Source organism: Culex pipiens, chromosome 1 (genome assembly GCF_016801865.2).
Source record: "Culex pipiens pallens isolate TS chromosome 1, TS_CPP_V2, whole genome shotgun sequence".
NCBI classification, from domain to species: Eukaryota; Metazoa; Arthropoda; class Insecta; order Diptera; family Culicidae; genus Culex; species Culex pipiens.
In genome coordinates, this window is record NC_068937.1 from 76919243 (window position 1) to 76935214 (window position 15972).

At 48.5% G+C, this 15972-nt stretch overlaps 1 protein-coding gene across 1 annotated transcript; it reads right to left on the minus strand.

The window, feature by feature from the left end:
• Positions 1-7131: 7131 nt before the first annotated feature.
• Positions 7132-9857, minus strand: LOC120428523 (uncharacterized). The gene is made up of 6 exons (XM_052705970.1): positions 9768-9857; positions 9428-9493; positions 9246-9373; positions 9120-9190; positions 8991-9063; positions 7132-8928 (listed from the first exon to the last, which is right to left on the minus strand). Exons 1-6 carry the CDS (start codon positions 9855-9857, stop codon positions 8622-8624), a joined length of 735 nt encoding a protein of 244 aa, XP_052561930.1. The 3' UTR covers positions 7132-8621.
• Positions 9858-15972: the final 6115 nt, after the last annotated feature.

The window sequence follows — 15972 nt, forward strand, 5'->3', positions numbered from 1 at the left end:
CTAATAATCCCAAATCTTCACTGGCCTTGGCTAAAAAGTTTTTCAAAATATTAGATACTTACTCCACTTACTCAATTGAAAATCTTCAACTTCATTCTTCGATAAAATTTGTCTTTTTGTAAACTTTTATTTCTCATTTCCATGAATCATCTTTTTTTTCAATCGATAGGGTGCGTAGTGAATAAATTTCGTCTGCGAAATTACCTTCCCCTTTCCTTTCCCAGGTAAAAATAGGTTGGTTGCCGCTGGTCCTAAAATTCTAAAAGAAGAAAACTTGACACAACTGTTAGAGAATTCCATTAAGCATTACATTTATCTCGACCCATACACATATCACACTCTCATACATTGCGGGTAATTACTCCTCATCCCATCATTAATTTTCAATATTTTGTTTTAAAGTTTAATAATTGTTTAACATTTGTATGTCGTAATCTTAAAACAAATTTCATTTTGAAAAGTTGTCGACGTCATTAAAAATTAATTTTAAATTTTGATATTTGTTTTTTTTCTGTATACCGAATCTACTAAATTTACCAATTATGATGTTCCATTCTTAAAGGTATATAATTTATAGAATAATTCCTCATTCTTCTTCTTCTTATTCTTCTTCCTCTCTTAATACCAAACATTAATTCATCGTCCCTTTGTCTTGCATTATGTCTTCTACACAAATATTTAATTTGCCAACAAGCAAATATAAAAATGCAAAATGTGATACATTATGCACACAGGCTTCCCCTATCGTTGCACCATCTAAGATATTTGAAAGTGTTCCATTTAGATAATTGTCTTCTGCTTGAATGATTGTTTCAAATCTGAATCCTTGATAATTTGTGTGATAATATGGACCTTTTAAAACTTTATGTAATATTGTTGACGCTACTCTACTATCTTCTTGTTCACTATCCATATTTCTAATTTTAGAAAAAAAAAATATCCGTTCCATAAACTCCACTGTTGATTGAACTTGGTAACGATACCAGTACAATTTGTAAAAATGTTTTTACTTAATTTTTTTTGTTCCGATAATATTTGATAAACATGATTTTTCAAACCTAATTCAGATTACTGACACTGCCTCGATAAAATTCGATTTTGTTCCATGAATATTTTCCCTTGTTGTAATACAGAATATTAAAACAACTTTGATCAGTGAGTAAATGATTTGTTCGAGAGTTATAAGTCTCTTAGGTAAATTTCACTAATTTTTTTATAAGTTTCTTTTGTAATTTTCACTAAACAATGAATAATTGTCTAGTTTGTTCTTCGTATCTTACGTCTCTAACGATTTTCCATCTTTTCCTTGATAATGCTTTTACGATTTGTATTTAGTTTGCTTATGCTTATTTTAAAAAATCCATTTTGTTTTGTTATTTCTTCTTCAGCTCTCGAGACGTTTTTTTTTTTAGTGATAATTAATAATTTTCTCTGAAAGCTACAAATTGTTAATAAAGTTGCAATAATAAACACACTGTCGACTCAAATTTATTTGTTGCATACGAAAAAATCAACAATATAAAATAACCCACTTTAAGAATGAGATTCCATATTCATAAAAGGAATGACAGTTATAAAAACACACGAAAATTATACTTAATTTCTCCTTCTTCATAATTTGTTTTTGTGACTCTTTTTGGTACACTTTTTTATTCATGAGCTTTCTCAGCATTTCATATAATTTGGTATATTCACCACTTCTTCGATATGTATTCCCCTTGATCGTGCTTTAAAGTGCTAGTAACTCTATAGTTATTTCCACACCATCCCTATATTATAATTTTCATCGACAGTTCTCCACTATCAAAACTTTAAATTTCAATTGTCGTTTCAGCCCGTATTCCAAAGTGTGGAATGAAAAATTAATCATTTTTGGTTGCTAATACACATGTTTATATTAAAAGTAATAAAACAATGCAAAAATAATATCATTTACTCATGTTGCGATTAATTATTGTTTCTATTGAATAGTTCATTCTTATTGTGATCAATAATTCAAGTTTGTGAATGCTCCTCGTGGGGGTGCAAATCTTATCGATCTATTTCTGATTTTAAATTTGTTTGATTATTTATAGAAAAATACTGGATAAATCGAGTTGTGTCATCCAAATTTAAAAACAAAGCCTGCAACTTTGTGTACTCCTCTAACTTGAATTGTTAGATTAACTTGAATTGTTAGATTAACGATGGATTGGATTGTTAGTTCAGTTCTGGACTCCTGAATTTATTTATCTACATCAATCGTACTTCAGTTCAAAAATATTTGAATTTTTTTAAATTACTTGTCTGACAAAAAGTCGTCAAATTTAAATAACGCTTACTGCCAGTTTCATTCTCTTACCTTGAAAATCATATGATTTTTTTTAAGTAAATGTTATTCAGTTTTTTTTTTATTTTAATGTTTTTATATAGCGTGTTAGCTTTCTGGGTTAAAACAAGAATTCCTTATTATGAAATTTTCATAGCAAAATCACACCTTTTTCTCCTATTTAACAACATTCTGCCTGGCGTTTTCATGATACATTGGCTAAATATATAAAATATTTTCATTTTTGAATCTTTTAATAATCGCAAGATTAATTTATTTTATAAAACAAAAAAAAACAATGTTTTTTTAACTGATAGTTATGACAAAAAAGGAAATAAAATTATGACGTATTTATAAAAAAATAATAATAATTTTACAAAGTTGAAATTGATCCACGACAGTTTTTAATTTTTTTAAAGTTTAATAAAAAAAACTATTGGATTTAAGAATATGATGTCTAACTTACAACTGCACTAATTCGCTCAAAAGAATAAAATTTAATTGAACTTACCATAATATTTCCATGATCGTAACTGTCATGTTCTCGCATTACAATTAGTTTCCAGAACTCATTTCTCTTGGCTGGCTTTTTGGCTGGGATGTTCTCCATTTCTGTGGCTGGCGTTTCAACACAAATTTTTTGTTCAATAATCATGGCTTTGGCCTGCCAACTTCATTCTTCACAAAATGTACCCATTTCTTTGGCTGGCGGTTCGATAAAAAATATTTCGATGATCGTGATTTTTAAGCTTCACTGGTCACAAAACTTCAGTTGCTTTCCATGGTTTTGGCTGGCGGTTTGACACATTTTTTCAATCATCATGGCTGGCGTTTGAACTGCCATCTTCACTCGTCACAGAAAGTTTCCATTGGCATTGGCTACCGGTTCGACACTGGTTTTTTCACTTGTCCGAAAATAACGTTCCTGTTTCAAATTGAAACTTTTACGCTGTCACCACATGTGTAAGCTTAGTCTCTAATATCAGTGGGATTTCTTTCATTTTTATTCCTTTAGCACAGAACGACACCATTTTCACTCCAAAATATATATTCTAAGATTTTTCTTAATCTTATTTTAACATTTTCATTATGCTTTTAAGATATGCCCCGTGGCATTTTGGTAGAATTGCATCTGTGCATCGCAGCACTTACACCGAATAATCCACTCCAACTCCTAACTGCATCTCTCTTCTGCTAACTGCTAACTTCAACTCTCTACTTCAACTCCCTCCTAATGTCAACTACCCTGATTCTAAATCTAACATAGGCTTTTATACTCCGAAGCGTTTTTAGTCAAGACGCATGCGCAATATGTTTACCACGCTTCTCTACGGGAGTAGCTCAGCCACGTGCGTTTTGACTACACCGCGTTGATCTTGAAATCTTTCTGCTCGAAATTTCTCAGCAGGGATCCTGGCACAGTTTATGACCTTTCTGTTTTCGCTTTGTGCTTTTCCTTCCATCCTCCTACTGTGTTTATTTATGTCTTAACCTACGTGCTCCTAGAAATATGACACTTGACTCGTGTCAACATGTGTTAATGAGTGCATCTGAAGATGTTGCACTTCGTCTGATTGTAAAGACCAATGTACTTCTTATAAATTCTTCCCTGTTGATCGAACTAAAAATCTAAATTTATATTCTGATTAACTGAGGGTCGCTACACCGGCTTCCAGCAGCTTAGACGTCGAAGGCGTCGATAGTCGGATCGACGCAATTTGCGTGCCGCCGTAGGCTTTCCTCAACCGGATTGCCATCGGTGTCGTACGGTCATCCAGAAGAACGATCAGCGCATCTTCTAGATCTTCCTCCGTCGTGATCTCGTCCAGGTTCCTGCACTCGATCGTTGTCTCCGGCGATAGCGCCCTCAGCTTCGACTCGTAGCCTACGGCTTTCTCGACGAGGGACTTAAAAGCTGAGCTCTTGACCGCGGGATCATTTTTCAGCTCAAAAAGCATCGCGCCGGTCTGGGTGCGCCTGGTTTTAACCACGTTCTCGCCAAGCTCCTTGAGTTCCGGATCGGTTCGTACTTTCCGGAGGAGGTCTGCGTACGACGTACCTTCCTTCACCTCGACCACCAAAGCCTCGCCTTTGTTACGCTCCCTGCGAAACTTGGTTTTTGGGTGTCCTCGTTCTGCTTCTCTTTTTTCTTCCGCTTCTTTTTCTTGACCTTCTCCCATTCCTTCTCCTTCCCTGGGTCTGGTTCTGGCTCCTTCGCTGGGTCCAGACTGTCTCCATTCCCTTGCTTCTGCTTCTTTGCGTCCTCCTCCTCTCCAGGCGTTTCCCTGTCCCTTTTGTGCTTGGGCCGGGCGGCGTTTTCAGTTCTTTCTCCCGTAGCGCTTCCTCCTCCAGTTTTGCCTCCAGCGCTTCTTCGGCTCTTTCAGCTCTCAGCTTCAGTGAAGTTCTCGTCACCACCAGCGAACTGTTTTCGCGCTCTGCAGCAATCATGGCTGCCTTGACTCCATTCACCATCTGTTTGATTCTGGTGTGGACGTTGTTTTTGTCCTTGATGAAATCAAAGAGTTCGTTGACCCTCCTCCTGACCTCCTGCAACGCGGTCCTTCCGAGCAGGACTCCATCCTGAGGGGTACCGCCGGCGAAGTTCAGTACGGATGACTTGGGAGTTTCCCCTCCAATTACTCCTATCTGCTGACTCGAAGCAGCCGCCTGGTTCAACACTGGGGATCTCATCACCTTCCCGCTTCCACGGAATGCGCTCGCCCCTCCGCTTGCTGTGTTGCCGCCGTTTGACTCGCCTCCTGCCATTTCGACGTTTGCGTCCTCTTCTACCTCCGTGTTTTCCGATGCTTGGGGCGCATCGGGACCCTTTTGTTGGTTTGTTTCACTTGTCTTCATTTTGAATCCCACGAGTCGCTAGGGAAATACGGTCCGCTGCGCCAGTGCCCTGCCGTGACGCAGTAAGGGCAAATTACGTGTGGGGTGCGCCCCTGTGCCCCACAGGCTCCGTTATCGACTGGGAATTTGTTGAACCCCCCTAGCCAAGCATCCCTCGACACGGGTCGCGTCACATCTTGGATTCGGGGTTTGGTGAGGTTTTGGGCCAAACACTTTGTAGATAATTAGGGTGCACCGGGTAGCGAAATAGCCTAGTGTCCCGACTAGCCAACCACAAATAACAAATACAGCGAATTCTGAATGTAGTGCCAAATTTATTCGCGCGATTACATGCTTCGATTCATCGTTCTAGATCTGCCTCTTGCTCTCTAAAGCCTAAAACCTACGCCAACCTCTTTCTATTCATCTTCTTATTACTAGTGCACTACTCACACACGCGATGGGCCCATCACTTCTTCTTTGCACAGTCCTCGCTCAGCTCGACGCGCTGTCTGCTCATCGTGCGCGCGTGACGTAACACGCCTTACGGCAACACTGGCGGGTGGGCTGTTGACCGACGAGCCGTTGCGATGCGCGTGCCTCCTCTCCAATGCGCCGGCGTCTGATCTCCGACGCTTTCCTGCCGCGTCCCCACGCGTGCCTCGCGAACCGAAAGCTCCTCTCCGGACTGCCGGCCTTCCGCACGTCCAACCTCGAGCGCTGAAACTCCAATGACTCAAGTGTCCCAAAAACGCCCTGCAGAAAGATACACATCAGCACGCTACCTCTTGTTGTGGTTTGTTTTTTGCTCCAACTTACCCCGATTTGATTTGGGGGCGTTGTTTTGTTTTCTTTCGCGCTCGGCCTGCTCGGCCACCTCGAAGTCGCTCGTCTGGGAAATGGACAGGTGTGAGATTCGTCACCATGCGATCTTCTTTGTTTTCTTACCGGCAGAATCAGGACTTGTTTGCGCCCTCGGTTTGTGCTCGTCTTGCCGGTGCTTTCTTGAGATCGGCTCGCTGTTGAAGAATGTGGCGTTAGAGCAGTATTACGGTGTGCTGTGAGTTCACTTACTCGACGACAGGCTGATCAGGCTGACCGCCCTCCGTGCTTGCTTGATCGTACGTCCCGTTCTGTGCGTCCTCAAGCTGTCGGGCCCACTTGTCGTCCTCCCGTTCGTGCCTTGGGGCGCTGAGCCGTTCCTAAATGCGAAATCTCGTTAGTACGGTGTTCGAGTTCAACTTATGGTCTCTTACTCGATTGGCGATCAGTTGCGGTGGATGTGTTCGCTCGTGATTCGTCCTACTTTGCCGACGTCGTCGCTAGTTGGTGTTTTCCGCGAACTCGTGCTGGATGATCGGCTTGATACCCGCCGTTGGTCTCTTCTGCTAACTGCTAACTTCAACTCTCTACTTCAACTCCCTCCTAATGTCAACTACCCTGATTCTAAATCTAACTTAGGCTTTTATACTCCGAAGCGTTTTTAGTCAAGACGCATGCGCAATATGTTTACCACGCTTCTCTACGGGAGTAGCTCAGCCACGTGCGTTTTGACTACACCGCGTTGATCTTGAAATCTTTCTGCTCGAAATTTCTCAGCAGGGATCCTGGCACAGTTTATGACCTTTCTGTTTTCGCTTTGTGCTTTTCCTTCCATCCTCCTACTGTGTTTATTTATGTCTTAACCTACGTGCTCCTAGAAATATGACACTTGACTCGTGTCAACATGTGTTAATGAGTGCATCTGAAGATGTTGCACTTCGTCTGATTGTAAAGACCAATGTACTTCTTATAAATTCTTCCCTGTTGATCGAACTAAAAATCTAAATTTATATTCTGATTAACTGAGGGTCGCTACACCGGCTTCCAGCAGCTTAGACGTCGAAGGCGTCGATAGTCGGATCGACGCAATTTGCGTGCCGCCGTAGGCTTTCCTCAACCGGATTGCCATCGGTGTCGTACGGTCATCCAGAAGAACGATCAGCGCATCTTCTAGATCTTCCTCCGTCGTGATCTCGTCCAGGTTCCTGCACTCGATCGTTGTCTCCGGCGATAGCGCCCTCACCTTCGACTCGTAGCCTACGGCTTTCTCGACGAGGGACTTAAAAGCTGAGCTCTTGACCGCGGGATCATTTTTCAGCTCAAAAAGCATCGCGCCGGTCTGGGTGCGCCTGGTTTTAACCACGTTCTCGCCAAGCTCCTTGAGTTCCGGATCGGTTCGTACTTTCCGGAGGAGGTCTGCGTACGACGTACCTTCCTTCACCTCGACCACCAAAGCCTCGCCTTTGTTACGCTCCCTGCGAAACTTGGTTTTTGGGTGTCCTCGTTCTGCTTCTCTTTTTTCTTCCGCTTCTTTTTCTTGACCTTCTCCCATTCCTTCTCCTTCCCTGGGTCTGGTTCTGGCTCCTTCGCTGGGTCCAGACTGTCTCCATTCCCTTGCTTCTGCTTCTTTGCGTCCTCCTCCTCTCCAGGCGTTTCCCTGTCCCTTTTGTGCTTGGGCCGGGCGGCGTTTTCAGTTCTTTCTCCCGTAGCGCTTCCTCCTCCAGTTTTGCCTCCAGCGCTTCTTCGGCTCTTTCAGCTCTCAGCTTCAGTGAAGTTCTCGTCACCACCAGCGAACTGTTTTCGCGCTCTGCAGCAATCATGGCTGCCTTGACTCCATTCACCATCTGTTTGATTCTGGTGTGGACGTTGTTTTTGTCCTTGATGAAATCAAAGAGTTCGTTGACCCTCCTCCTGACCTCCTGCAACGCGGTCCTTCCGAGCAGGACTCCATCCTGAGGGGTACCGCCGGCGAAGTTCAGTACGGATGACTTGGGAGTTTCCCCTCCAATTACTCCTATCTGCTGACTCGAAGCAGCCGCCTGGTTCAACACTGGGGATCTCATCACCTTCCCGCTTCCACGGAATGCGCTCGCCCCTCCGCTTGCTGTGTTGCCGCCGTTTGACTCGCCTCCTGCCATTTCGACGTTTGCGTCCTCTTCTACCTCCGTGTTTTCCGATGCTTGGGGCGCATCGGGACCCTTTTGTTGGTTTGTTTCACTTGTCTTCATTTTGAATCCCACGAGTCGCTAGGGAAATACGGTCCGCTGCGCCAGTGCCCTGCCGTGACGCAGTAAGGGCAAATTACGTGTGGGGTGCGCCCCTGTGCCCCACAGGCTCCGTTATCGACTGGGAATTTGTTGAACCCCCCTAGCCATGCATCCCTCGACACGGGTCGCGTCACATCTTGGATTCGGGGTTTGGTGAGGTTTTGGGCCAAACACTTTGTAGATAATTAGGGTGCACCGGGTAGCGAAATAGCCCAGTGTCCCGACTAGCCAACCACAAATAACAAATACAGCGAATTCTGAATGTAGTGCCAAATTTATTCGCGCGATTACATGCTTCGATTCATCGTTCTAGATCTGCCTCTTGCTCTCTAAAGCCTAAAACCTACGCCAACCTCTTTCTATTCATCTTCTTATTACTAGTGCACTACTCACACACGCGATGGGCCCATCACTTCTTCTTTGCACAGTCCTCGCTCAGCTCGACGCGCTGCCTGCTCATCGTGCGCGCGTGACGTAACACGCCTTACGGCAACCCTGGCGGGTGGGCTGTTGACCGACGAGCCGTTGCGATGCGCGTGCCTCCTCTCCAATGCGCCGGCGTCTGATCTCCGACGCTTTCCTGCCGCGTCTCCACGCGTGCCTCGCGAACCGAAAGCTCCTCTCCGGACTGCCGGCCTTCCGCACGTCCAACCCCGAGCGCCGAAACTCCAATGACTCAAGTGTCCCAAAAACGCCCTGCAGAAAGATACACATCAGCACCGACCTCTTGTTGTGGTTTGTTTTTTGCTCCAACTTACCCCGATCTGATTTGGGGGCGTTGTTTTGTTTTCTTTCGCGCTCGGCCTGCTCGGCCACCTCGAAGTCGTTCGTCTGGGAAATGGACAGGTGTGAGATTCGTCACCATGCGATTTTCTTTGTTTTCTTACCGGCAGAATCAGGACTTGTTTGCGCCCTCGGTTTGTGCTCGTCTTGCCGGTGCTTTCTTGAGACTGGCTCGCTGTTGAAGAATGTGGCGTTAGAGCAGTATTACGGCGTGCTGTGAGTTCACTTACTCGACGACAGGCTGATCAGGCTGACCGCCCTCCGTGCCTGCTTGATCGTACGTCCCGTTCTGTGCGTCCTCAAGCTGTCGGGCCCGCTTGTCGTCCTCCCGTTCGTGCCTTGGGGCGCCGAGCCGTTCCTAAATGCGAAATCTCGTTAGTACGGTGTTCGAGTTCAACTTATGGTCTCTTACTCGATTGGCGATCAGTTGCGGTGGATGTGTTCGCTCGTGGTTCGTCCTACTTTGCCGACGTCGTCGCTAGTTGGTGTTTTCCGTGAACTCGTGCTGGATGATCGGCTTGATACCCGCCGTTGGTCTCTTCCTACCGTGTCCGATCAAGCCGCTCTAGGGAAAGACGAACTGTTATTACTGCTCGCTTGTCGGTAAGCCCGGATTGTTTACCGCTGACAACACCCTACACCTCCGGTCCTAGTGCCAGCAGTCGGCTCCGGTGCTTGCGGATTTGTTCTGCGGCGGCGCTGTGAAGAAAGGTTCCTTAATGACGGTCCTGGCGGTGAGGTCATTCACTTACTCGACTTGATTTCGGGCCAAGCTGTTTCGCAACCGTTCCGGGATGTGTGCGCGGTCGGTGGTTCTCGATCTCAGTGGACGCCGCCCTCATGCACACGCGTCGCTCGCCGAACTTTGTTGTGCTCACAGCACGGACGTGCACCTTTGCTTGGGACTCGCAGGCAACTAACTCTCGCTGTCGATCGCCCTGCGATCTCTTTCTTCTTATTTCTTTCCGGAAATAGCATCGAAGTAGGCGGTGATGATCGAGCGCAAGATATTTTGCTCCTGGTATCGAGCATTCAAGCGGGACTGTGGATCTCCTGTGCTTCTTTTGCACGCTTATTCTTATTCTACCCATTTGGAACACAAAATTTCAAAATAAAGCTACTTGTATCAGAATTCGCAACGCTCATGTAACAACTTATAGCGGCGTTCGATCGCTTGACAGAGGTGTTTACGGACCCATGTGGTTTTTTTTCAAAGAAATTAAACAGAGCCCTTGTTCAATTCCGCCACGTCCTAGACATCGCCGACAGCTATCCGTCTACTGCAACCCGCCCGGTAGCTGGCAGCTAAGCTCCGCAGGGACCCTCACCTGTCCCCACGGTTCACGTGTGTGTGTGTGTGTGTGTGTGTGTGTGTGTGTGTGTGTGTGTGTGTGTGTGTGTGTGTGTGTGTGTGTGTGTGTGTGTGTGTGTGTGTGTGTTTTTTTTTTTTTTTTTTTTACAAGGTCGGAATCTGCTATCAGACACCTGAGAATTCATTTCTCAGGTAGTGTGGGGTTGGGAAAACAAAAAGAGTTTTCCCGACCCACTAAACCAGTCCTTGAACGCCGTGCCCTTTTCCCCCCGGGACCACCTTTCGGTATAACTTCGGGGGGAGGCGTTGCATTTTCTGCACTAGTCTACTTACAGGATCCATGCCGGGTGTTAGAACCATTTCCTGTTCTACATACATATGAGTCCATGCGAGGGTTTAACCGCGCCCAAGAATCGCGTTGCTTTTGATCGGTTAGTCATATGCAGCCCTCTCCTTGGACCATCGAGACGTGTACCGATTTGGTAGAGCCAACCGTCATAACGTGCTCTCCTTCACAGCCACACTCGTGGGTTCTCAACTCCTGTGACCATCGAGACGTGTACCGATTTGGTAGAGCCGACCATCATAACGTGCTCTCCTTCACAGCCACACTCGTGGGTTTTCGACTAGGCTTCTAGTCGTTCCTCCTCTGGTCGTCTCTCCATTTCCGCTGGAGAGCCGAGGTGATCTGCGTCACCGCTCCGACGACCGCATTCCACTTGGCGATGTCGCTGCACATTCTTCGCACCACATTATCCGGGCTGGTGTCTGCTCCGATAATGGCCAGCATTTCGCTTCGCGCTGCCTCGAAGCGAGGGCAGCTGAACACCACGTGCTCCGGTGTTTCCTCGCAATCGACGCAGTCCGGACAGAGAGGAGACTCTGCATGTCCGAACCTGTGCAGGTACTTCCTGAAGCAGCCATGGCCCGACAGGAACTGTGTGAGGTGGAAGGTGACCTCTCCATGCCTTCTGCTCACCCACGTGGATACGGACGGGATAAGCCGATGCGTCCATCTGCCTTTCTCCGTGGTGTCCCACTCACGTTGCCACCTTGCCAGCGATTCGGCTTTCGCAGCTTCCCGGATACCTCTCGTGCCTCTCCGGGTGTAGCGCACGGTGTCCTCCTCCAGTGTGATGCCGATGGGGATCATTCCGGCTATGACGCCAACTGCTTCCGACGAAATGGTCCTGTACGCGCTTGCAACCCGCATGGCCATCAGTCTCTGCGTTCTGTCGAGCAGCGCTCGATTTCGCTTCGTCCCCAGCGCCGTCCACCATACCGGTCCGCCGTACCTAAGTATGGACGTCGCGACACTTGCCAAGAGGCGGCGCCTACTGCTCCTGGGTCCAGCGTTGTTCGGCATAATCCTCGACAGTGCCATGATCGCCTTAGCCGCCTTCTCGCAGGCGTAATCGACGTGGCTGTTGAAGTTCAGCCGGTCATCTACCATCACCCCGAGGTACTTGAGCGCTCTCTTCGAGTGCACGACGTGTTCTCCAACGTGTATCTGGGCCTGCTGCACCTTTTTGTGGTTACTAACCAGTATCATCTCCGTCTTGTGGTGAGCGATCCGCAGCTTCACCTCGAGCATCCAGTTCTCGATCATTGCGATTGCCTCCATAGCCAGCACTTCGACCTCCTCGACATTTTCGCCGGTTACCGTCAGCACTATGTCGTCTGCAAAGCCAACAATCTCTACGCCGTTGGGTAGCCCCAGTGTCAACACTCCGTCATACATTCCGTTCCACAGTGCTGAACCCAGAATGGATCCCTGCGGAACTCCCGCGGTAACAACAACGGTTTTTTGTCCATCGGCAGTGTCGTAGACCAGCACGCGGTTCTCGAAGTAGCTCTTCAAGATCATGCACAAATAGTCAGGCACCTTCATTTTGTGCAGTGCTGCTGCTATGGCCGCCCAGCTCGCACTGTTGAACGCGTTCTTGACGTCAATCGTGACTATTGCGCAGCAACGGTTCCCCCTGCGTTTTTTCCTCCGCGCTTCGTCGGCTTTCTCGACCACTTTCCGGATGGCGTCCACCGTGGATCTCCCTTTACGGAAGCCGAACTGCCTCGCTGCTAAGCCATGCTCGCTCTCCGTGTACTTGGTCAGCCGGTTAAGGATGATCCGTTCCAGGAGCTTTCCGAGGGTGTCCAGCAAACATATAGGCCTATACGATGATGGGTCCCCCGGTGGTTTGCCTGGCTTTGGCAGCAACACGAGCTTTTGAACCTTCCACGGGTCGGGGAAGTGTCCTTCGTCCAGGCATTTCTGCAGGACTGTTCGAAACCTATCCGGGAATGCTTGAACCGCCGATTTCAGGGCGAAATTCGGGATTCCATCCGGACCGGGAGCTTTCTTCACCTTCAATCTCTTCGCTACTGCCACAAGTTCTTCGTTGGTGATCAGATGACCTTCGGCGTTGCTACCCCCTTCGTCGTTGTACGGTGTAGGAGGCCATGTCGTTGGGTCATGTCTTGGGAAGAGCCCTTCCACAATGACCTTCAGCTTGTCGGGACACGTTTCAGCCACCATCGATGGGCCTCTGATCCTCGCCATCGCGACACGATATGCGCTCCCCCAAGGGTTTGCATCAGCGTCTTGGCATAACTCCTTGAAGCAGTTTGTCTTGCTGCATTTGATCGCTTTCTTGAGCGCGGCCTTTGCAGACCGGTACTCCTCTCTGCACTCCTCTCTAGTTGCTTCGGATCTTGCTCTCTGGACTCGTCTTCTGGCGCTGAGGCAACTTGCCCGAAGGGTACCGAGTTCTTCATTCCACCAGTAAGCTGGACGACGACAGTTCCTTGGCTCTAGTCTCCGCGGCATGGTTGTGTCGCATGCTGTCACCAGTTGTGCTGTTAGCTCGTCGGCACTCAAGTCTTGGCGACCATCACGCCAATGGAGCGCTTCCACGAAGAGACCCTCGTCGAAGTACTGCAGCTTCCATTTCCTTCCGTAGGACCGGCTGCTCCTATCTGGTACAGGGGCTCGTCTCCCGATGCTGTACCGGATCGCTTGGTGATCGCTATGGGTATAGTCCTCACTCACCCTCCAGTTCATGTCGGCCGCCAGTCGCGGGCTACAGAACGTAACGTCAATAATGGACTCACGACCGTCTTTGCGGAAGGTACTGCTGGTTCCGCGATTCGCCAGCCTAACGTCTAGCTTTGCCAGAGCTTCCATTAGGCTATGCCCCCTAGCATTTGTTGAAGTCACCTCCGATAACGATCGGGCTTCGTCCGATCAGTTCGTCGGTCAGACTATCCAGCATCTGCTGAAACTGCTCCAAGGTCCATCTTGGGGGAGCATAGCAGCTACAGAAGAAGGTTCCGTTTACTTTGGCGATCACGAACCCTTCAAACGCCCTCGATACCACTTCCTGTATGGGGTACCGCCCCATTACGTGTATCGCCGCCATTCTTGCTGTATCCGCGGCCCAGTTTCCGTTGTCGTGTGGAACTCGGTACGGTTCTGCAATAATTGCCACGTCACACCCCGTCTCCGCGGTCGACTGCCACAGCAGTTGCTGTGCAGTGTCGCAGTGATTGAGGTTCACCTGGGACACCTCCATTACTTTTTGCCCGAGGCCAGCTTCTTGTACACCGGGCAATTAAAGCCACCCGTCGCATGGCTATTGCCATCGCCTTCTTTACAAAGCACGCACTTCGGCTTATTTTTGCAGTCTCTTGCCATGTGGCCTTCTCTACCACACCTTCTGCAACTGTTGGTTCGATCGGGACCATCGCAATTTCTCGCCTGGTGGCCGAAGCCCATGCAGCGGAAACACCTCGTCATCTGCTGGGTCACTCGAGGAACAGGCTTCAGTGAGCACACTGACCATCCTACTTTGACCCTGCCTACTTCCAGGAGCTTGGACGCCGCAGGCGTCGATAGCCGAATCGACGCAATCTGCGAGCCACCGTAGGCTTTCCTCAACCGGATTGCCATCGGTGTCGTACGGTCTTCCAGAAGAACAATCAGCGCATCCTCTAGCTCTTCCTCCGTCGTGATCTCGTCCAGGTCTCTGCACTCGAGCGTTGTCTCCGGCGATAGCGCCCTTACCTTCGACTCATAGCCTACGGCCTTCTCGACTAGAGACTTGAAAGCTGAGCTCTTGACCGCGGGGTCTTTCTTCAGCTCAAAAAGCATCGCTCCGGTTTGAGTGCGTCTGGTTTTAACCACGTTCTCGCCAAGCTCCTTGAGTTCCGGATCGGTTCGTACTTTCCGGAGGAGGTCTGCGTACGACGTGCCTTCCTTCACTTCGACTACCAATGCCTCGCCTTTGTTGCGCTCCCTGCGTAGCCTGGGTTTTTTCTTCCGCTTCTTCTCCTTGACCTTTTCCCATCCCTTCCCTGGGTCTGGTTCTGGCTTCTTCGCTGGGTCCGGACTGTCTCCATTCCCCTGCTTCTGCTTCTTTGCGTCCTCCTCCTCTCCAGGCGTTTCCCTGTCCCTTTTTGAGCTTGGGCCGGGCGGCGTTTTCGGTTCTTTCTCCCGTAGCGCTTCCTCCTCCAGTTTTGCCTTCAGCGTTTCTTCGGCTCTTTCAGCTCTGAGCTTCAGCGAATTTCGCGTCACCACCAGCGAGCTGTTTTCGCGCTCTGCGGCATTCATGGCTGCCTTGACTCCATTCACCATCTGCTTGATTCTGGTGTGGACGTTGTTTTTGTCCTTGATGAAATCAAAGAGTTCGTTGACCCTCCTCCTGACCTCCTGCAACGCGGTCCTTCCGAGCAGGACTCCGTCCTGAGGGGTACCGCCGGCGAAGTTCAATACGGAAGACTTGGGAGTTTCCCCTCCAATGACTCCTATCTGCTGACTCGAAGCAGCCGCCTGGTTCAACACTGGGGATCTCATCACCTTCCCGCTTCCACGAAACGCGCTCGCCCCTCCGCTTGCTGTGTCGCCGCCGTTTGACTCGCCTCCTGTCATTTCGACGTTTGCGTCCTCTTCTACCTCCGTGTTTTCCGATGCTTGGGGCGCATCGGGACCCTTTTGTTGGTTTGTTTCACTTGTCTTCATTTTGAATCCCACGAGTCGCTAGGGAAGTACGGTCCGCTGCGCCAGTGCCCTGCCGTGACGCAGTAAGGGCAAATTACGTGTGGGGTGCGCCCCTGTGCCCCACAGGCTCCGTTATCGACTGAGAATTTGTTGAACCCCCCCAGCCATGCATCCCTCGACACGGGTCGCGTCACATCTTGGATTCGGGGTTTGGTGAGGTTTTGGGCTAAAACACTTATAGCGGCGTTCGATCGCTTGACAGAGGTGTTTACGGACCCATGTGGTTTTTTTCGAAGAAATTAAACAGAGCCCTTGTTCAATTCCGCCACGTCCTAGACATCCTCCCGCTGCTGGTCCGGGGGCGATGCAATGAATGTATGCAATCGCCGACAGCTATCCGCCTAATGCAACCCGCCCGGTAGCTGGCAGCTAAGCTCCGCAAGGACCCTCACCTGTCCCCACGGTTCACGGGTGTGTGTGTGTGTGTGTGTGTGTGTGTGTGTGTGTGTGTGTGTGTGTGTGTGTGTGTGTGTGTGTGTGTGTGTGTGTGTGTGTGTGTGTGTGTGTGTGTGTGTGTGTGTGTGTGTGTGTGTGTTCAACCAATCCAATATCCGTAGGCCGGTACGAAATTATGGGAAAGTATAATTTG

Bases quoted from the DNA above. Each gene is read 5' to 3' on its own strand.
- LOC120428523 (XM_052705970.1), bottom strand. From the start codon at position 9,857: ATGAGGGCGGCGTCCACTGAGATCGAGAACCACCGACCGCGCACACAT. The intron at 9,374-9,427 runs GTAAGAGACCAT...TTTCGCATTTAG, and splicing joins CGCAACTGATCGCCAATCGA to GAACGGCTCGGCGCCCCAAG. The intron at 9,064-9,119 runs GTAAGAAAACAA...TCCATTTCCCAG, and splicing joins AACAAGTCCTGATTCTGCCG to ACGAACGACTTCGAGGTGGC.